At 54.2% G+C, this 21,947-nt stretch overlaps 6 protein-coding genes across 6 annotated transcripts; 3 read left to right on the forward strand and 3 right to left on the reverse strand.

Annotated features, from left to right (window-relative positions):
* Window positions 1–37: 37 nt before the first annotated feature.
* Window positions 38–1,968, reverse strand: CkaCkLH20_03257 (amino acid permease; the record flags this gene model as incomplete). Its single annotated transcript, XM_038885976.1, has 3 exons — window positions 38–1,100; window positions 1,152–1,361; window positions 1,418–1,968. The coding sequence occupies 3 exons, from the start codon at window positions 1,966–1,968 to the stop codon at window positions 38–40; spliced, it is 1,824 nt and encodes a 607-aa protein (XP_038748485.1).
* Window positions 1,969–6,573: 4,605 nt separating this feature from the next.
* On the reverse strand, window positions 6,574–8,793 carry CkaCkLH20_03258 (glycosyl hydrolase family 47; the record flags this gene model as incomplete). The annotated part of the gene is made up of 3 exons (XM_038885977.1): window positions 6,574–6,750; window positions 6,805–8,144; window positions 8,211–8,793. 3 exons carry the CDS (start codon window positions 8,791–8,793, stop codon window positions 6,574–6,576), a joined length of 2,100 nt encoding a protein of 699 aa, XP_038748486.1.
* A 1,875-nt stretch (window positions 8,794–10,668) lies between these two features.
* Window positions 10,669–11,362, reverse strand: CkaCkLH20_03259 (RNA recognition domain-containing protein; the record flags this gene model as incomplete). Its single annotated transcript, XM_038885978.1, has 3 exons — window positions 10,669–10,956; window positions 11,015–11,231; window positions 11,280–11,362. 3 exons carry the CDS (start codon window positions 11,360–11,362, stop codon window positions 10,669–10,671), a joined length of 588 nt encoding a protein of 195 aa, XP_038748487.1.
* A 525-nt stretch (window positions 11,363–11,887) lies between these two features.
* Window positions 11,888–13,097, forward strand: CkaCkLH20_03260 (uncharacterized protein; the record flags this gene model as incomplete). The annotated part of the gene is made up of 3 exons (XM_038885979.1): window positions 11,888–12,110; window positions 12,172–12,999; window positions 13,057–13,097. The coding sequence occupies 3 exons, from the start codon at window positions 11,888–11,890 to the stop codon at window positions 13,095–13,097; spliced, it is 1,092 nt and encodes a 363-aa protein (XP_038748488.1).
* Window positions 13,098–13,724: 627 nt separating this feature from the next.
* Window positions 13,725–14,204, forward strand: CkaCkLH20_03261 (uncharacterized protein; the record flags this gene model as incomplete). Its single annotated transcript, XM_038885980.1, has 1 exon — window positions 13,725–14,204. The coding sequence occupies one exon, from the start codon at window positions 13,725–13,727 to the stop codon at window positions 14,202–14,204; it is 480 nt and encodes a 159-aa protein (XP_038748489.1).
* Window positions 14,205–15,173: 969 nt separating this feature from the next.
* Window positions 15,174–21,661, forward strand: CkaCkLH20_03262 (uncharacterized protein; the record flags this gene model as incomplete). The annotated part of the gene is made up of 2 exons (XM_038885981.1): window positions 15,174–21,334; window positions 21,394–21,661. The coding sequence occupies 2 exons, from the start codon at window positions 15,174–15,176 to the stop codon at window positions 21,659–21,661; spliced, it is 6,429 nt and encodes a 2,142-aa protein (XP_038748490.1).
* Window positions 21,662–21,947: the final 286 nt, after the last annotated feature.

Raw genomic sequence — 21,947 nt, forward strand, 5'->3', positions numbered from 1 at the left:
GAAATAAAGAAATAGGTATCTACCGGTTCCCGAACGACTAGCACAGAAACTTGTACATGCGCTTCCACCTCGGCCAGGTCCTCTTCTCCTCTTGTTCCTGGGCGACGAGGATGCCAAGGTTGAAGTCGCGGCGGCCGGTAACAAGGTCCATGTCGTCCGTCTGGATGAAGGTGGTGCGGAAGTAGAGCTTGTGGACGAGGTAGAAGACAAGGACGATGGGGAAGGCGGCGTAGCGGAGGAAGAAGTTGCGGGCGACCCAGTTGGCCTGCTGGTTCTCCCAGCCGACAGGGAAGGCGCCGACCCAGAATTGGGCGATGAGGACGAGGACGTTCATGATGAGGCCGCACCAGGAGCCGACGATGCCGACCTGGGAGCGGAAGGCGAGCTCGTGCAGGCCGTGGCCTTTCCGTGCCCAGGCGTGGCGGAAGCGGATGTGGCAGAGGCAGATGGAGGCCCAGGTGAAGACGGAGGAGAGGCCCGAGATGGCGAGGAGCCAGTCGAGGACCTCGTCCTGGGCCTCGAGGTCGGCGAGGTAGGCGAGGAGGCCGACGGCGGAGGCGACGCCGATGGCTGTTAGAGGCCGGCCTTTGCGGTCGACGTAGGAGAGGAAGCGGGGTGCTTGTTGCTGGTCCGCGAGGGCGGCGAGGGTGCGGGAGGAACCGAAGACGGCAGAGTTGCCGACGGAGAGGACGGCGATGAGGATGACTGCGTTCATGACGGAGGGTAGGATGTCAATCTGTGCGTTCTCGATAGCGATGACGAAGGGGGAGGTTTTCGCGTCAGCCGTGGACGTGGCGCCCAGCAAGCGTTTTTCGTCGTACGGCACCAGCAGGCCGATAAGGGCAAGGGCGACGATGTAGAAGAGGGTAATGCGCCAGAAGACCTGCTTGATTGCGGTTGGGAGGGATTTGCGCGGGTTGGCGGTTTCCGCCGCGGCGAGACCGACGAGCTCGGTGCCAGCAAAAGCGAAGGCTGCCGTCACGAAGACGCTGCAGAGGCCTTTGAAGCCGTTGTGGAAGGCCCCCGGTTTGTGCCAGTACCTGCCGCCAATGTAACCCGAATCCGGAGTTCCTCCACAGTTGAGGACGATACCCAGTAGACTTGCGATTTGTTAGACTCGGCAATGCATGTTGGTGGTGGGGACTGCTTACATGAAGCCTATCACGGCTATGACTTTGATGATGGAGAATAAGAACTCAGCTTCACCGTATCCTTTTACACCAAAGAGGTTTATGGCCACGATCCCGACCAGAAAGACGGTGACGAAGATGGCTTTCACATATTTCCCGTCCCAATATGTTATCGTGATGGAGGCAGCTATGATTTCGAGAGGTAGTACAATCAGCCATTGTAAGGCGTAGCTAAGCATTGTCAGTACTTGCCGAGGTTGGAGATTGTAGCATATCAGAAGACTCACTTCCAACCCATGGCGAAACCCCATGACGGATCCAAAAATCGTGTCGAGTAGGCCGAGAAGGAGCCGGCTACGGGGAAAGCAACAGCCAACTCTCCCAGAGCCTGACAGGTGCAATATAACATGGCGCCAACCAGCGAGAACGCAATCAATAATGAGGCCGGACCGCCGACCTCAAGTGCAGTGCCGGATGCCACGAATAGGCCCGTGCCGATGGAACCGCCGATGGCAATCATCTGCAGGTGCCTCCCCTTCAGCCTCCTCACCAGCAACGAATTGGAGGTTTGCAAGTTCGCGCGGCGGATATCGTAGTAGTGGACGCCATTGTGTACACGGTCGCTGGTGCTACCGGATTCCACGTCGTCAACGACTGAGTCCTTGCGCGCACCCTCCGGATCGCGCTTGAAGCTCTCCAGCATGCGGCTGAAGACGCCCGGCGCGGGGCTCGGGTCGTATACCGGCTCGCGGCGCATGCTGTAGCTGCTCCCGAGGGTCAGGGAGTCTTCTTTTATTTTGAGCGTACTGAGTTCGACCTCCTCGTGGTACGGCGCCATCCCGGTGGACGGAGGGTGGGTTTTGTTTTCGGGGGGGAAAGAGTGGAAGGCGGCTTTTGTGGTTCACACCGCTCCCGTCGCGGGGTCTGGGGTGATCGTCGGTCGCTCGAGGGGACGGGTCGGTCGTGTGGACTCGGTTGATCGCGAGATCGTCGTTTGGGATCGATCGGTTTGGGTTTTCTGGCCAACGGACTTCAGGCGTCGGACAGCTCCGTGAAGGACCTCATGCCTATCGCCGAAGGAAGTTTGGGGATTCTGGTCGCGATTCGAGAGGCTCGTAGGTTTCGGGTGTCGCGTGTCAGTTCAGTCGTCTGGTGAATCTTGGCAGGTCGCCGCAGAGTTTCGATGGGTGTTGAAATGATTTTCGATAACTAGGGAACGGAGACGGCGCGGCGGAAAGCTGACCACCTCAACGAAAGGGGTTGGGTGATTCGCCCGTGTAAAAGAGACGGGATGCTTATCATGCTGCGGCACCGAAGCAGCGTAGACCGATGGCCGCATTGGCGTCTCGAGGATGGTCGGGAAGGGTTCTCTATCTGGCGACAAGGATGTTGCCCGACCCCGACGCCAATGCCATCCAACGGTGGCAGCAGCGGCGACAAGACGAACGACTCCTCTCTGTCTTGCTTCTCGAACGGGCAAAGGCCGTACTAGGTTGGGCGAATGAGCGGAAAGGTCGCCACGACCCAGCCCCCGAATCCTTTAGCTCTCTCTCTTCAGGACTCTTCTCGCACTCGGGCTGTCCTCTTTGAATGTCACATCCCACGTTGATGTTGTGTGAGAGAACCCACATTTGCTATCTCTATCTCACTCGATTTCCTCGCTTCCCACATCGTCGCAACGCAATCGGCAAGGGCAAGCATGTGTCCGGGGGTGCCTTATGGGGACGAGATGTGCTCCAGCAGGCCAGACCTGCGACTTCCACTTTCTGTTGGAGAAGATGGGGGGGGGGGGGGGCACCCCTCCACTGACTTGCGGGAGATACACAGCACTGGCCAGGTGCATGAATTGGGGGCGGGAAGCTGCTGTAGGGGAACTGCTACTCGCGATGCCCCTGTCTTTATCTGGTGCTGGCCAAGACGACAACTTCTTCTCTCATCACAGACGATACCAGCCTCAATAAAACGCTCGTTCACGTCTGCAGGATGCCCTGAATTTCATCTGTTCTAAACTCTCGAGTTTGCCTTTCACCGTTGAAGATCGGCTCGTCCCGCCCTGTTTGTGTTTGCTTGACATTTGACATTTGCGCACGGATTAGGCGTCTCGGCCTCTGCCGGCTGTCATCCAAAGTCATCCCATGTCTCGGCGCCGAGGCGCTTCACAGTTGGCAAACTGCAAACATTGCCCCATGGTTCGTCCAGACGACATTGGGCTTATCTCACTGTCATGTTCGGTTGCCTGATGGTCTTTGAAACATCAAGCAGGCTCTCGATACAGACTACCTCAATGTCAGATTCCACATTGGATGCCGGCAATATGTTGTGGCACTGCCACTGGATTCATAGGCTTGTTCTGAGAAATCCCCTAGCCCTTGCCATTTGTCTAAAAGCTCTTTCGGTCAATACCTTTCATTCGTCTATATTTCCATAGCTTCTGTAAAATAGGTAGTTGAAGCCTTCGTCGTGAGCATCACGGCGCTAAGTTCCTGAGGTTATGGGAGAGACAAGTCGATTAGTTTGATGAAGATCTCAAATCTCTACCTGCGAATCAGTAGGCACCGCATATTCCAAAGGGGGTTTCCATGCTACGATTCAGTCGCGAGTTAGCATGCTACTTATCCTCAATCATCTCCGAAGAATGGCTATTAAAGTGAGCGAACGTTGTGAGAATACGTCGGTTCACTAGCGGCTGGCGAGGCCGAAGCAATGAGTTCAACCGAGTAGAACTGGTCCATCGAGCCAGCACCCCGGCATTGGAAGTTTTCCCAATGCATCCTATCCTGAGTGGAACTCGAGAACGTTGATATATGATGGAATTCGAGTATTCGCCGTGACACACAACCAAGAAACACCGGACAACAATAGTAAATAACGGGCGCAGTTGAGAAACTGGGAGAAGTGCTGAGAGACATGCCGTCCCGTCGACAATGGGTTTGTCGAGAATACCGACGATACACATCGCTCGTCGTCCGTCATGCGGCGCCTTTAGTTCTCACGAGTTCAAGGGCATGAGTTGCTCAATACCAGAGTTTATGCCAATGAAAGAGAAGCCCATGCATTCAGACTCACTATTGGACCCGTGCTCTTGAAATCTACCACTATCAACATTTGATGTAAGCTGCCTACAGTTTCCCCAAGTGAATAGGTCGGAAATGTCAATATTCTGCGACAGAAGTGCTCAAAACTAAGAGAAATTCTCTGGATTGGCGGGCGTATGGTACTGACTTAGCTGCAACTTGAGAAAGAAACGGATACTCCATCGCTGCATGAAGAGCCGAACGAAGCTCTGTCACTATCGAGCCCGGGTGAATGACTCATCGACCGTTCATTAGACAGTATTTTCTTGATAGACTGATGAGATTTTAGGGACCCCTTGAGTACCTCTTGTGCTTAGAAGACTCCGTATTCAAGTCCCGATGCTCGGTGAAGAAGTAGGACATGTTTCTGAGGTCAGAAGTGCTACTCCCTTTTTTGTTAAAATGACTTTAGCAACATCATGTCCCCAGATTCTACTGTAATGGTTTCCATTAGTAGATGGAAGACAATAATCGGATCTGCTTCGTCTTCTCAGTAATCCAAAGGTCTGTCGTCGTATACATCACTTCTCGACACAAGATCTTCATTGAGAGGTCTATCCGAGAGGTTTATCCCGTCGAATACACCAGTGATGGATATTGACGGAGACAAACATGGTGCTTGATGAGTTGGATCCTGGAGGTTGAAAGCAGTCTTGAGTAAACGCATCCCTGTAAGATGGTCTTTGACGTTACAGTCTTTATTGACGTCCGCATTTGGTGTGAATTACCATTGCTTTCTGGCGTAAAGTCACAGTTTCTCGCCGGCGTTAGAGGTTTTCATAGCAATACAGAGTAATAAGACGAATATCGTTCGCCGGTGCATCGCCAAAGCCTTCTCCCACAGAAACATTCGACCCGGCTCGCCTTCCGATCCCAGAACCGCTCGAGTACCTTTCTAAATGCTGGGGAGACTCGTCGTGCTACTTCTTTTCCGGGGACCGGCACCGGTGCTATGAGCAAGTATGCGCTAAGTGAGAAGCCTGTGATCTCACCTCAATGCCGGTCCAGCAATGGTATGGCGAACTTGAAATACATTTATCGTCCCCTGTGACCTCGTCTCCGAAGAACACCTCAGCATGTTTTGCCCAATGTTAGCCTTGACTATATATTGACTGCTACGACTGCCTCGGACGTCTAAACGTCTGCTGAGACACCAAACCACAATGAATCTGCGATCTCCCCAAGTGGACTTTTCCCAGCGGTTTGCAGGGTTTCATCCGCTGATCCTCAGTGGGCTCCTCAGCATGTCATGAGTGATCTGAAAATACGAGTATAGGCAATGGCTCTTTTCACTCTGTCCATGAGTTCCGTCGTCCAGAATATATTCAGTGCTGTTACAACGCAGGGCTATCAACGGGCTTGGCAATGTGAACCTACATGCGATCTATCGAGAAGTCCTGTGCAGACTTATAGTACAAATTTAGCTTGCCCGGCTGGAAGTTATTTGAGGCATGCTTGAGATCGTGCTACTAGAACACGTCAATGAAGAGACTGACCTCCCAGGGGCTTCTCAGCGTTCTATTTATGGTTTAGTTAGGCCGCGTCCATTTTGCATACGGACCCTGGCGTTCTTGTTCCAAGTATATAAAAATAGGCGAGAGATACCGTCATTCCAACTTCCAGTGAGTAGGGGCGCTCAAGTGCTGTGCAAGCGAATGGCGAAGCATACAACGCGTGATCCAGCCGCTGAAGGTTTCAGGATTGGGATGGGTGCCCGTGAGGATGCGTTTTCGGCACAATTTTGGTTTGTTCGTCATCCGCCGTCGTCTACCTGTGGTTATTTTTCTGTGTTTATACAGTCCAGATCTGCTCTTGAAGGTCAGTGGCAGTTAGTTGTGATCGAACTCCGCGCCGGCGGCATAATTTCTCGCCATCTTTTCTGGTGGCCAGAGAAGCAGCGTGTCATCGCCGAACCTCCATCTTGGGGTGCTCACTGAAGCTCACCAAAGGGCGTCAATATTTGTAGTAATTTCGGATACGTATACCACAAGCTGGACTTCCAAGTGAGGGAGTTGTGGTACTAGCCGTCGTGGAATGGCCGGTTCCCGGGATGACCAGGAGGCCAAACCATTCAAGTAGCCCACGATCAGTGTAGTCCAAAGGACGAGCAAGAGGTCCACCAGATCAAATCGCCAATCCCGCGAGGCGCTGCACATCTTAGAACATTATCGTAATAATCCAAGGGAACATGGAACACATTTATTCCTGCAAATGCCTTTTATGGCAACCCAAACTACTCCTTGTACAACGCCAGCCATGCCACTTGGATGAGAATGCCCCCAAAGACACAGTCATGCTCTGTAATATAAACATACCATCCTTGTTTGTTCATCACAAGATGGAGCTCCTCATCAGATAATCGTATCAAATCAGGCCTGCTCGACGATCTTTCCATCCTTCCTAGGCTTGCGCTTCCACCCCGTGTTGAACAGCTTGCCCATGTCGAAGCGAGGGAGCGGGTGCGCCTCGGTGTTGAGAACGACCTTGTCAAGAGGCAGCAGATCGTTGGGCGAGAACAAGAGGTAGAAGTACTTGAGTGTCTCGGCCTAAAATCATGTTAGCAAAAGCTCCATTGAGGGGTCACACACTAAGAGACTTACCATCCAGAAGCTCTCCAAGTTGTCGCGAACAACCGGAGGAATCGTGTTGGCGTTGCTCAAGCTAGTGAAGCCGCCACCGTCCTCGACCGCGGTGTAGTTAACGAAAGACTTGAACATCTCCCAGCCCCAGTCGCGGTACTTCTGGTCGCCGGTGATTCTCCACATGTAGAACAAGCTCTCAACGGTCTCGGGGCGCTGCAAGTTGTGGACGTCGTTGGAGTGGACCTCGAAGTCCTTACGCCACTTGGCGTGCGGGTCAGGGTCGAAGGTCTGAGGCGGATGGTGCGAGGCCGAAGCGGGAGCAGGAGGGTTGTCGATGTTGAAGTAGGTAATCTCGGCCGCGAGACCGGTTGCCATCCACTTGTACATGCCCCAGCAGGTTTGCATAAGCTCGCGGGCCAGCTTCATGTCGTCTTCCTTCTTCTTGTTCCACGTAGGCAATCTCCTGGCCTCGGCTTCAGGGATACCTCCGGTGACTCCCAAAGCAATTGTTCCTGGCATGAAGCACACAAGGTGGTCCATCTTCGGGGACAGATCATTGTGCAGGCCGTTAGGCCGCTCTCCGAGCACAGTAAAGCCCGACGGCTTGCTGTAGGTGATCAAGTGCTTACGCACTCCCTCGAGAGCTTCGTCCCACATTTCCAGGTAGATCGGCTCCTGCTTGTTCGTCTGCAGATACTGCTTGATCAGGTACTCATAGTACGAGTCGCCGCGGGAGCCCAGGCGAACGTTGTCGCCCCTGAATTTTCCGTCCGTGGCGTAAACGAAGATGGGAACCAGACCATCCTCGGCAACATTGTCATCGACGATCTGCATGACCCTCTCTACCTTGTCCCAGAAGTCCTTCTCGCCCGTGAGCTTCGCCAGGTACTTGAACTCGAGCTGCAAGGTGGTGGCCTCGGCGGTCGAGGAAGCGCCGCCGTCAGCGTGGGAGACGAGGCCCTTCATTTCGGCGAGATTGACGCTCGCATACGGGACCCCAGACGGGGAGTCGAAGGCAGCCATCAAACGGTCGGCCAGATCCCTCGCCTTCTCCAGGTATAGGTCTTCGCCCGGCTGACCAGGGTCGTCGTCCTTCATGGGAGCCAGTTCGGGGAATTCGGTCGAGAGATAGTGGGCGGAAAGCAGGCCACCGAGCATTCTAATCGTAGTTTCGAAGGTGTTGACGTCTTGATCTTGGTTGTAGGTCAAGGTGTTGGCGAGCCAGTCTCTGGCATGGGCTAGGCGCGAGGTCTGGTTCATCAGAATCATGGTATCTAGCGAGTCGACGATGATCCATCCGACGCCCTTGGGCGCCATCTGTCGGCCGGTCTTCGCAATCGGGTGGTACTCGTCGTAGCCTGCAGAAACACAAACATCAGCTTCGCCGTCTTGCGCCAATTAAGGTATCCTCGGGTTCAACATACCCCAAGCGTAGCGCTCGTACGAATCCCAGCTAAGCTGGAAAGCCTCGACAACTCTTTCGCGCCGGCTGAGCCAGTCGACCTTCTTGCCCGATTGATCGGAGGAGCTCAACCAGCCAGTCCATTGCGACGCCGACTCTCGAGTTTTGGAACCTTCAGAAAAGAAGCCGAACCACCACAGGCCGGTGAAGAAGACCAGCAGGGTGCCGATTATGGATCGTTTCCTGCGCCAGAGAGGGCGAAACCTCCGGGAAGCGTAGTAGGGCTTGTCTTTGTACATGGGAAGCTGGCCCTTTGTGCCGAGTAGGTCCTCGACCCGTCCTTGTACGCCTTGGAAGAGACCCGAGTTGCCGGCGCGACCTCGATTGTTCACGCTGCCGGAGCCCCAATACCGATCCTCCAATGCTCGCTGAGGGTTACTAAAAGAAGGGACATTCTTGGGGACATTGAAAGACATGTCGTCCAGGGCTTTCGTTCCCGCCTCTACTGCCTTCTCCTTGATGTTCTGGGCAGCACGGGAGGCCGTGACTTTGAAGACGTTGAGGGCTGAGTTCTTGTGGAGGTTGAAGGGGTCGCGGACGTTCATATTACGCTCTCAGCATTGTCGCAGTGGAGACCCGGTTTCGAAGAGACGACGAGCTGGGAAGGTGCGATTCGGACGCGGAGCAGCCAAAAGCCAAAGCCAAAACCAGAAATGCCAATAGTGAGATCACCCCCAGCAACGAAGCATGGGAATGCAGTCTTCAATGCAGATGAGAAAGAAAAAAAAGAGCGGCTGAGACACGCGCACGCGAATCTCGATGATGTGGACTTTTCTGATTTAATAACTGGACCACCGAGACCACCAGCAAGCGACGAACGGTGACGCCTCATTGCCCGCCAGGCGGTCGAGCTCACTCCTGGTCGGCGGCCCATACCAATCCTATCCCGGGAACCTTGCCCGCCTAGAGCCTGTTCGGCACGCTTTAGCAGGCTTGGCTTTGGTCGCCCAATCACTCGCGGACCCCCTGTAACTTGAGAAAAGGCCACCTGTAAAAGCCAGTCGCCAATGACGAACCGTAATTCCGGAAGATCAAGAACCAAATGGTAATGTGGGTGGAAAATTGTCCGGGAGAAAAGAAGACCGACCCTTCCGGCGCACCGTGATTGCCCAGGGAGCTGCTGCCAGGTGGATAAGCCAGTTGGGCCGCCCAGAAAACCCCGCCGCTTCCCGTCTTCCGGCACGGTGGGGCCTCGCAGGGCACACAATCGGAGAAGCATCACCGCCAGAGCTGCCTGGATGTCCGACTATGATCAGGTTCTTCAACAGCGAGAAATACGAAATACGAAAAACTGGCTGGACCCGAATTTCTGGATAGAGTACGAACACTACATCGCAAGGCTGCGTAACATCCGCCAGGAAAAGCGTGTGGGCCTGTGATACGTCAACTGAGAGTCGGAGGCCGCTTCAGTCATACAACATCGCACCAAATAACCAATATATCTGACGGCTGATTTGAACCCCAGAGACTCTTCCCTTGCACCAGAGCGGCGTATTGGAGGACGAAATGTCTATCAAGGACTTCCCATTCGTAACGCCGGAAGAGTTCGCTGAAATTTGTCACCACTTTGACAGCCAGTACTGCCGCGCGACGTTGGGACCCCTACGCCAACGCTGGAAGTCGAGAGTATGCACGGCTTTGGACACATCATTCGCTACAGGTGTTGAGTATACGACATACTTGCAAATCATCCGGCCCTTGGAGGCCACGCTGGACTGCGGGGATCTTTCATCCGTCTTGGACAAATTTTCGTTCAACGATGGAGGGGACGAGCTTGGATTGCACGACGAGGCTATGATAGATGCCGAGGAGACTGACGAGGTAATGCCGCCATGACAATCCTCGCACGGCGCAATGCCTAACCTTGCAAACGACAGGCCGCCTTGACAAAGCCTCGTGTACCAGACATTGGACACGTCGTTTATGAAGTGCACTTGCATCCCACGTATCGGATGCCATGTCTGTGGTTCACATTGCATGGACTGCCAGCGGATGAACCAGCATTCAACCTCGATACCGTCTTTCGAAGGCTCGTACCCGATCAATTCAAAGATGCTCTTCGGAAAACGGGTGGACTCGGGGGGATCTCAGGCGACGTGAGTGCGCACCAGCTGTGAACCAGTCAATTATGAGTTCTGAAAGAGACCATTTTTAGGTCCGTACTAACACATCATGTCGTAGCATCATCCCCTCACGGGTCTCCCCTCTTTCTTCATCCACCCATGCCTCCTCGGGGACGCCATGTCGGGGTTTAACTGCACCAAAGAGCAGTATATGATGATCTGGCTGGGGCTGGTCGGCGGATGCGTAGGGCTCTGGGTGCCCAAAGAGATGGCCATGGATTCATCCGGCTGAAACTCGCCGCGCTCGCCCCTCTGCCAGCTTCATTTCCTGAACTGAGTTGGATGCCTCCAAGAAGATCAATCGTCGTCGCTGTCCTCCTCCATGGCGACATCACTGTCGTCATCCTCTTCCTCATCTCGCTGTCGCTTCTGACCCGCCTGAGTATTGCCCATTGGCTGATCACCGCTGGCGGCGGGCTTCGCTGGGGCGGTTCCCGGTGCGCCACCCGGTGCAGGTGCGTTGAAGATGCTTTGCTGAAGCTCGGTAACCTCGATGTTGGAGGCTCCGGCGGTGGAGTTGGGCATCTTGAATGTGCCATCGAGCTTCGCAACGAAGTCGGACTTGGACTTGGCGTACTGAATCGTCTAGTTTGCGGTCAGTAAACAAACGCTAGAGTATATAGAGTACATGGAAGAAACGTACCAGAGAGCGGCCCAAAAAGTCGAACCCTTCTAGTGACCGCATAGCCTGCGTAGCTGCTTGTACGTCACGGAAGGTAATGTGTGCTTGGCCTCGCATCTTCATGGTCTTCATGGCGACGATATCGAGAACGGGCCCGTACGTAGAGAATAGTAAATAGAGCTCCGTTCGCAGGTCATTCTTCTGAATTTTTGCAGAGGGAAGGTTCGTGACGTAGAGTCTACATCAAGTTAGCAAATGCCTGCAGCATCTGGGGACATGGACATACGTCTGGTTAGGAGCAATCTGGGGAACTTTGGCGGGAAGTGATGAGTTGGGCGCAAGGCCGCGAGGAGGAGCGACGGCAGCCATTGTGAGTTCGTACCGGGCGCTTAGCGGCGTTGGAGGAAGGATCGGTCGCGAAAGTGTCTTTGAAGTCGAACAGCTCGAATGTGGAGTGGCTTCGGTCGGCGCGTCGCGTTACTGTCGTGATGCAACTGTCGCGATCTGATTTTTTGCTGTATCCGGCCACCGCAGTTTGGTCGCTTGCTTGAACTCGGGAGCTCCCACGCTAGTGCAGTACTCTAATTGAGGGGAACACCCCAGGGTGGCCTTACGGCCTGAAGCAATGCCTGCTGGATGACCTACGTAACACAGCTGCCCCACCATGACCTCCAGGTGCAGACGGTAAAGGGTACTCCAAATTGTGTGGTCACCGCACGGTTACGTATGTACCTAGAGCATTTCGGCACTGCCAGCGCAACGAAGCACTGCCACCAAGCATTACAGCTTCCTCTCTTCATCAACATCATTTCCCACTCCCTCCATCTCCCCCGCCATTCGACAAAGTAGTGGTAGTAGAGAGCTATACTCCTATCACGAAGGAAATTCCTCATCATGGCGGCTCCTCAGGTTCACCACCTCTTCCACGCTCCCATTGCGGACCACTCGTTCTCGGCCGACCGCCAGACTCTCGCTATCGCCCGCGATTCCACCATTGAGCTGTACGGTCAGTCAGGCAACGCCTTCAAGCTCAAGGATGAGTTGAAGGGACACGACAAGACCGTTACCAGTGTCGATATCGCCCCTAACAGTGGTCGCATCGTCTCATGCTCCCAAGGTAAGTCGATGCCGCGTCTCCTGAAGTGGTAATAAAACGGAAACCTGACTCTTGTTACTAGATCGTAACGCCCTCGTGTGGGAGCCCTCGCCGAACGGATACAAGCCTACTCTCGTCCTCCTCCGAATCAGCCGTGCTGCCACCTTTGTGCGCTGGTCCCCTTCCGAGACCAAGTTCGCTGTCGGCTCTGGCGACCGTGTTATTGCGATTTGCTACTTTGAGGAGGAGAACGACTGGTGGGTTTCGAAGCACCTGAAGAAGCCGATTCGCAGCACCATCACCTCCGTCGCTTGGCACCCTAATTCGGTCCTTCTCGCCGCCGGATCTACCGATGCCCATGCCAGAGTTCTCTCCAGCTTCATCAAGGGCGTCGACCAACGTCCAGAGCCCACCGCCTGGGGTGAGAGACTGCCCTTCAACACCGTCTGCGGAGAATACCTAAACAACTCCGCCGGCTGGGTGCATTCTGTCTCTTTCTCCCCTAGCGGAAACGCCTTGGCTTTCGCTGCCCACGACAGCAGCATCACCGTCGTTTACCCTAGCGCTCCCGAGCAGCCGCCCCGCGCTGTTGTCACCATCACTACCCAACTTCTTCCCTTCATGAGCCTGATCTGGAGTAGCGAGGACGAGATCATTGCTGCTGGCTACGACTGTGAGGCCTTCCGCTTCAAGGGTGGCGAGGGCGGTTGGGCTTTGGCCGGAACGCTCGAGTCTAAGGGTCGCCCAGGCCTGAACGACGCTCGCGAGGAGTCTGCCTTGAACATGTTCAGGCAGATGGATCTCAAGGGCAAGGTCAAGGATGACACCCAACTCAAGACAGTCCACCAGAACACTGTGACCAGAGTTCGCTCGTACGAAGAGTCAGGCGGCAACGTGACAAAGTTTACTTGTAAGTCCCATATCCTCGCTTTGTCTGGTGTCTATCGCGAAACTAACTGGAATAAAGCAAGCGGTGTTGATGGAAGAATCGTCATTTGGAGCACTTAGACTACCTCACATAGCACCTTTCAATGGAATACCATTCTGTCTCAATACATGCGCGCCCAAGACTCTACATATGTCTGACGTACCTGCTTTCAGCAAAGTCAGCTTCCATCGGCTCAACTACTTCCAGAAATTTGATGAACTTACTACACGCTCACACCAGAAATGCATATATCAACGCGCAAGGTACTGACAAGTACCGATCGACCTACAGATTCACGTTGCCCAGCGGACAACATGGATCCTCCAGCGTCGCCCAGCGGTTTCATATACGATGCTAGCCAGCAGCACCCACCGATTCGTCAATCGTCAACATCAACTGCCGCCTCTGAAGTTGCATCCGCAGATTCCTTGCAAGTGAGAGTTCAACGCGAGGTAACGGACGAGACGATGCAGACTCACTCGCCCCCGACATCCGAACAGCTTGTCCGAGTTCGAGCTCCTGGCTCTCGAAGATTTGATGCGTCGTCTGTGCCCTTTCGCAACTTGAGGGAACGTCCGGTGGATGTAGAAGCTCGTATCCAACCATTTCACCGGAGACAAATACCATCAGCGAGATTCAGTTCGATTCACAACATCTGTCTCGAGGCCACCCAGAAATACCTCAGAGACCGCCAAACCAACCGGCAAATGCGAAGCACAGCACCGACAGATCATCATGCCAGCGTCCTGTGCCGCAGACGCCGTCCCTCCTATCATGGAGTTTCATTTCGATACACCCCGTACGCGGCCAGCAATGTTCACGCTCGCCGTGAGAGCTCGACGGGCTTCGGGCTGACGGCTGGCTCAGACATCTCGCCTACCGAATCGCTCTTGACCAACATCAGTCGCATATGTGACGAGCTGTGGGCGCAGGCGCAGAGGGACAGGTTCCATGTTCCCGGAACCGAGCGAGCGGCCGTTGAAAACATGGCGCATCTTCTTGAGTGGGCAGAGACGATTGTATGGAACCTCCCCACCGAAGACGAATATGAAGACGATGGCTTGGTAGAGTTTCACGCGCGAGAGGTTACTGCGGGAAAGAACTTGTGCCTTTGGCTGGGCGATACGGAGAGGTGGGAGATGATTGTGGCATTGGAGCTTGAGGTACCACTCGGCAACGCACATTGAAGCTGTCACATGTGTTGTAAGTTGTGGTCAGAGAATGTCAACAGACAGAGAGAGCTACAAAGATATTCCTTCAACTCGAAATCGGTGCTTTCCACTGTTGAGTTGATTCCTCTTGCGTCAGCACGTTCGACGACAGATGTCAATAGGATGTTACTCTCCATGCATAGCTATTATTGTTCCCACGAGACCTCCTTTCTCCGTAGGTACCTACGTTGACGTCAATACATCTCCACTTGCATTTAGACAACAGAGTCAGATTGACGAAAAAGATGAACTCGCAAACTGTACATCGCACTTCTTGGGTGCTTTTAAACAGTGTTTAGGTATATCAGGAAGAATGAATGGAAGAAGGAAATGATATAATGTCATCATCCACTGCCGGATGGCTGTTGTATGAGGTGTCAGCTGCCGGTCTAAAGGCAGGGCAGTTTAGTGGGCGGGGGCACCTGCAGCCACTTTGTTGGCGTTCACCTTACTGAGCCCGCTGGAGGTGCGTAGAAGAAGCACGGGTATCCATGCCCCTGCAACAACTTAACTGTGGTGCCGCTGATCTAACCAACCCCACCAACACGTCTGCCGCCTGAGCCTGGACCTCCAGCTCCCGTCGTCAACCACCCTTTATCACGGCCTTTTCTAGCCATTTTGAGGGAAGCTCAACTTGACAGAGGATTCCCCGCGACATCTCTTGCCGTAAGTTCCTTCTTGCACTGTTGGTACGTCTCCAAGTTAGGCTCCATTACTCCTCGGCAAGTTCTCCGCTGCGCCTGTGGCCAAGATCACTCACCGCACACATCAAACGACCCGCCGCTAAACATTGCCCGAAGGACCCCGCCAAAAGCTCACTGCGACGCCGAACAAACGGCCAACGACGATTGCCGAAGCCGAGATACCGCTTCGCGACGCCTCGCCGATTCCGATATCCCTCGAGCGATTGCACACATACCTTAGCGACATGACCGCGGAGACATAATGGACCACCATACGCCGTCTCCTCAAGAGCAACAGCTCTTATGGCTGCTGAGAGACCTCCCTTCAAATTTCAACTATCAGTACAACGAGAATGCGCAGCGCGAGCTCCTCAACAGCCTCTTCTATTCTCTGGCGGGTGGCGATCGCTACATGCCTCTCTTCTTCCCGTCCGGCCGGCCATCCCATAACTATAAGCTCCACGATGCCCAGGGCGCAGTCGAAGGTGCCGAGTACACCGAAGCCGCTCGGGGCAAGCGATGCGGCCATATCTTCAAGCCCGGAGAGGCAAGCTACTCCTGCCGCACCTGCAGCACAGATGACACCTGCGTTTTGTGCAGTCGCTGCTTCGATTCGACCGATCATGCCGGCCACATGGTCCGCATAAGCATATCTGTCGGGAATAGCGGCTGCTGCGATTGTGGCGACGACGAGGCTTGGAAGGTGCCCTTGTTCTGCACGATTCATTCCGAGATGGAATCGGACAAGACGGAAGGCAAGGGAAAGCAAACGGCCGGTCTGCCTGAAGATTTGGTTCAATCCATGCAGATGACAATCGGCCGCGTGTTTGACTTCATTTGCGACGTCATATCGTGCTCTCCGGAGCAGCTCCGCCAGGCCAAGACACTGGAATCTATTCATGCCGATGAGGAGCTGTCGCGTCTATCTCCAGAGACGTACGGCGAGGGTCGGACGGGCGACTCCGAGTACGCTCTGGTGCTCTGGAACGACGAGAAGCATACGGTGGAGGATGTCCAGAACCAGATAGCACGAGCCTGCAGAACGACAGAGGCTCAGGCATTGGAGCGCGCCACGGAAACAGATCTTATTGGGCGTAGTATTCTCAAGCAGCTCGGCGATCTCGACACCCTTCTGGAAATGGCCACGAAGCTGGAGCACATCAAGGTCACTGTTACCATTCGGTCATCACGCGACACATTCCGCGAACAGATGTGCGGGACCATGATTGAGTGGCTCTGCGACATTTCGGGGTGCAGCGTCGGAACAGATCACGCCATTCTGCGCCAGACTGTCTGCCAAGAGATGATGAAGCCTTGGAGGAAGGGAAGTCCTGGCACCCACGCTGTGGTAGGCAAGGATGGTATTTATGATGAGGAGAGATTTCTAAGCAACTTGGAGCAGTCTCAGACGTTTACTCAACACGTACTTCTGCAAATGCAGCGCATAGCAGCTCAACAGGCAGCTCGAGCGTTCGACGTCAGTGACGATGAGGACATCGACATGGGCAGAGGCAACGGCACACCGGACAGTGATGGCGATGACGATGAGGACGACGACCTGGATGACGACGACATCATGATGGTCGACGTCCGACCCGAGGGTCCTGGGGATATCGGCCTCGAGTGGCGTGGAAACGATCAAGCTCTGGAAGAGGACGAAGCGACAATGGCCGGCTACCCGCCACCTCCGCCTCCTCCAGCGGCAGCTCGGCGGTCTGCACGAGACCGTGATCTGACACCGTCAGACTCGGACACCGCCGAGCCTCTGATAGCTCCCGCTATCTACGCAAAGGCCAACCTGGAAATCCCCAAAACCCCTGGTCAAGGGGAGAAGACACCATCGCCCAAGCCGGGCAGATACTGGCTCGAGACTCCTCCTGGGTACATGAACCGGGAGAATGTACCGCCAGCGGAGGACGTTTTCCAAAGAGTCCGTCTCGATTGGCTCATTCTCTTCGACCTTCGCATGTGGAAAAAAGTCAGAAACGACCTGAGATCGCTCTACATTTCAACCGTCGTTTCAATACCGGAGTTCAAGCGCATCCTTGGTCTTCGATTCGCCGGCCTCTACACCACGCTGGCCCAGTTGTATTTGATTGGTGACCGAGAACCAGATCACTCCATCATCAATTTGTCGCTACAGATGCTCACCACACCATCAATCACTGCGGAGATTGTGGAACGCGGCAATTTCATGACGAGCTTGCTCGCCATCTTCTACACGTTCCTCACTACTAGGCAAGTCGGGTATCCCTGGGATGTGTCATCCAATGCCGTTCTTGCTTTCGACTCCGGATCGGTGACGAACCGACGCATGTACCACTTTTATTTGGATTTGAAGTACTTGTTCGGCTCGCCCCATGTCCAGGAGAAGCTGCGCAGTGAGGAGCGCTACCTGCTGCAGTTTCTCGATCTCGTCAAACTGCACCAGGGCATCGGACCGAATGTCCGCGCTGTTGGGGAGCACGTCGAGTACGAGACAGACAGCTGGATCACTGCTTCGCTTGTAACAAGAGAGATCAATAGGTTGGCTCGACAACTCGCAGATGCGTTCAGAAATGTCTCCGAAACCGATGCGCAATTTGTTGCGCAAGCGATCAGGATGACGGCCAAGACCGTGATACTGCATTCCCTCGGCGCTGAACGCCACAGATTCAAGCAGGCGGAAATCAAGGAAGAGGTGAAGTTCAAGACGTTGGGCGACTTTGAGTTTGACACTGAATCCGCCCGTTACGACGTTGTTAAGTTCACTGTTGAGGAGGACCCCATCAGCTTCCATCACGCCCTTCACTACACGCTCTCGTGGCTTATCGAATGCGGAAAGTCGTTGCCCGCATCTAGCATGAGAGCTCTTCTGAGCTTTACAAACCAGGACCTGAGAATCCCTCCGCGCACCATGGGTCGCAAGATCATGCCGAGACGAGAAAACTCTACGCCGGAAGACAACCTCATGGCTACCTTTGATTATCCTCTTCGTGTCTGCGCCTGGCTTGCTCAGATCAAGGCGAACATGTGGGTTCGCAACGGTATCAGCCTTCGACACCAAGCGGCAACGTACCGCGGAGTCAGCCAGAGGGACGTCTCTCACCACCGGGATATCTTCCTGCTACAAACCGCCATGGTTGTGGCGGACCCTAGTCGCGTTCTCGCATCCATCATTGACCGCTTCGGCATGGAGAAATGGGTGAAGGGCTTCTTCGAGCAGAAATCGGCAGCCCAGGACGACGCGCAGCATCTTGATGTGGTTGAGGACATGATTCACCTTCTAATTGTGCTTCTGAGCGATCGCACTTCACTAATTGCTACTGAGGATGAGCCGAACTCCAATATCCTTGCCATTCGTCGGGATCTCACTCACATTTTGTGCTTCAAACCCTTGTCTTTCAACGAGATTAGCAACAAGTTGCCGGAGAAGTGGCAGGAACAAGAAGACTTCCACAGTGTTCTGGACGAGATGGCGTCATTCAAGCCTCCTGAGGGCGTCTCAGACGTCGGTACTTTCGAACTCAAGCCTGAGTTTGTCGAGCATATCGACCCCTACATCGCGCACTACAACAAGAACCAGCGGGAGGAGTCCGAGCTAGCCTACCGCAAGAAGATGGCGATCAAGACTGGTAAGCCTTTGGAGGAAATCGTCTACGAACCCAAACTTCGACCCATTCCGTCTGGATTATTCAAGGACTTGGGAGCATTCACCAGCACAGGCATGTTCGCTCAGATCGTCTACTACTCCTTGCTTTACCCACTCGTTGCTGGAAGACTCACGCCCAGTGTTCCCTCCACACGGATTGAGACCTTCCTCCAGGTCGTTCTCCACCTCATTCTCATCGCCATTTCGGAAGATAAAGAGGATGAGAGTGACATGACGGAGGAATCGTTGAAATCGTTCGTGTTCATTGCGTTGACGCGTACCGCACGAAGCAACTTCATGCAAGAGGCCCCCAATGCAAAGACGATCGTGTCATTGCTCGACATGATGTCGACGAAGGAAGAATTCAAGGCGTGCCACCCCAAGATTGGTCTCATCCTCAAGAGGATGAGGCAGAAGCGTCCTCGCAACTTTGAGAGTGCCTACATGCGCCTGGGTGTTTCGGTTGACCGTATCGACACCGCGTCGCCTGCAACAAATTCTGCCGAGGAGGAGCGGGAGCGCAAGAAGAAGGCCGCTCTCAGTCGCCAGGCCAAGGTCATGGCTCAGTTTCAACAGCAGCAGAAGAGTTTCCTGGAAAACCAAGGAAACATTGATTGGGGCTCCGATCTCGAGGACGATGAAGAGGTTGAGCAAAATGCCGACCGCAAGAACAACTGGAAGTATCCTACTGGCACTTGCATTCTGTGCCAGGAAGACACAGACGACCGCCGCCTGTACGGAACCTTTGCGCTCTTCAATGAGAGTCTTATTCTCAGACAAACGGACTTGCAGGATCCCGACTTCGTCCGAGAAGCCTTCCACACACCCTCCAGCCTGGACAGGTCTGCGGAAGACATCCGTCCATTCGGTGTTGCCCATGAGAATCGGGAGGAAGTCGTCAAGGTCAACGCCAAGGGCGAGAAATTCGCCGCGGAACGGCAGACAATAGGCAAAGGATTTCCTTCAAACTTGTCACGCCCAGGTCCCGTCTCTACAGGCTGCGGTCATATGATGCACTTCAGCTGTTTTGAGATGTACTTTGATGCGACCAATCGGCGACACCATCACCAGATTGCAAGACACCATCCCGAGAACCTCAAGCGACAAGAATTTGTCTGCCCGTTGTGCAAGGCCCTCGGTAACGCGTTTCTGCCGATCATATGGAAGGGACAAGAGGAGTCATTCCCGGGGGCCCTGCAATCCCAGCGCGTCTTTGCAGACTTCGTCGATACTCAGATGAAGTCAGGATATTATATACTTGGCGCAAATCGACCCCCAGACCAAGTCCAGAGTTCGTTTGCCAACTACACTGCCAGCCATGTCACCAGCTCTCTGGCAGAGAAGGCTTCCCAGTTGATCGACGATGCATGGTCATCTGATGACTCAGGCCTTGACTCTGTTGTTGTCAATACGCCGCTGACAGCTGCCTTCCCAGCTGCCGCCACGGCCCTTGCCAACCGCAGGTCACAACCTACCAGCAGCAGCAGCTCAACGATTGTAGGGGAACTAGTCAAGGTATACCGCCGTCTTCGTGATACGATGGCCTCCAATGGCTTCGAGAGCCGCCACAAGCATCCCCTTGACCGGCGGGAGAAGAACGAGCTCGCTTCCAGCGATGTCTTGGCCAAGCTGGTTGGTTTCTCCATCTCGGCCGCAGAAATACAGCAAAGAGGCGTCGAGGCACAATACGGCTTGACGTTGCTAGAAAAGATTCCAGAGCAGAGCCTTACGCACCTACGCATCCTGTCGGAGACAGCTACCTCTTACATCGCTACTGGTGGACTTAAGGCTGGCGGCGATAACCTCATCGACGAAGAGTTCCGCAAGGACAGCGAAAGGCAGCATGTCCAACTCTTTGCCTCTCAGTACTTTGGACAGGAGACTGAGAAAGCCAGACGACCCATCGACACCTACGGACCGCTGCTGGGACAAGACCCTTTTATCTTCTTCTCTGAGTGCGTTTTCGGTTTGATTCCTGCACAAGACTTCGATGTCACCCACGTCTTGAGACTCTGCTATCTTGCAGAGATCGTCAAGGTAGTCTTCCATATGGCACGCAACATACCCGTGTCCACGTGGGTGGGCCATCTCCTCAACAAAGACAAGCATGACGACCCAGCACTGAGGAACTTTGGTGCCTTCTGTCTGGCCATCACCCAGGTTGGCATGGAAATCAACGTTGCTCACCATGAGATACCAAAAGACTTGGGCCAGAACCGAGGGTTCAGCCAGCCCGAACTGGACAACTTGGAGGGCTACTACACGTTTGTCAAGAAGTATGCCTTGACGTTCCTGAGGAAGGCCATCATCCTTCTCTACGTCAAGTACGGCATCGACTTCAACAGCCACAACTCTCCCCAGCCCGATGCGGACGAACTAGAGCGTCTCACCGAAGCTCTTCGACTTCCGTCCTTTGACGAAATGTGCGCCTCCGTGACTGACCATGGATCATCCTGCGGTTGGCCAGCTTCAACAATGGGTCTTGTCAGCGGCTGGATCCGACACCAAATTATGTGGCCGGGTGATGTCGAAGGCAAACTCCCCACAACTGCGCTCATCAGTCACCCAGGTATTTTCGAGCTGGTGGGACTGCCAAAGAACTACGATGCCCTCATAGAGGAGGCCACCAAACGTAAATGCCCCACGACCGGCAAGGACGTGTCCGACCCCATGATCTGCCTACTCTGCGGTGAAGTCTTTTGCGGCCAGGCAGTCTGCTGCCTCAAGGAGGAGACCGCGTCCGGAGATCGCGAGCCACAGAGAATCGGTGGCTCGCAGCAACACATGCGAAAGTAAGTTAATGTTCCGTCCACTTCCTCATTAGCCAGAGCTAACCCAGGTGTGCGTCTAGGTGCCAAAAGAACATCGGCTTGTTCCTCAACATCCGCAAGTGCTGCATCTTCTACTTGTTCCGGCTGTCGGGATCCTTCAGCAGCGCCCCCTACATCGACAAGTACGGCGAAACGGACCTCGGCCTGCGCCACGGCCGCCAGCTCTACCTCAACCAGAAGCGCTACGACTCGATGCTGAGAAACACCTTCCTCAGCCACGGCATCCCTAGCTTCATCAGCCGCAAGCTGGAGGCGGAGATCAACAACGGAGGGTGGGAAACGATTTGATGAACGGAGATGGGAACTCGTGCATACGGCACGGAGGTGATGGGTGAGGTTATCTTGATGAACACAATATCCAAATAGCAATCGGTGACGAGGAGCGGGGGAAGAGGAGTACATTGGTGGATAGAATTTTTCATAGTGAGCTCGAGTGGATAGACCTTACGCATCTCACAATTACTTGGTTATCGTTGTGTGAACGGACTCAGGGACGGAGTTCTCACGGGGTTGGTCGGCCAATTTGGTTTACTTATCCATCGTGGTGGATTACATAGCACACACACATACACCC

This window comes from Colletotrichum karsti (assembly GCF_011947395.1).
Source record: "Colletotrichum karsti strain CkLH20 chromosome Unknown Scaffold8, whole genome shotgun sequence".
NCBI classification, from domain to species: Eukaryota; Fungi; Ascomycota; class Sordariomycetes; order Glomerellales; family Glomerellaceae; genus Colletotrichum; species Colletotrichum karsti.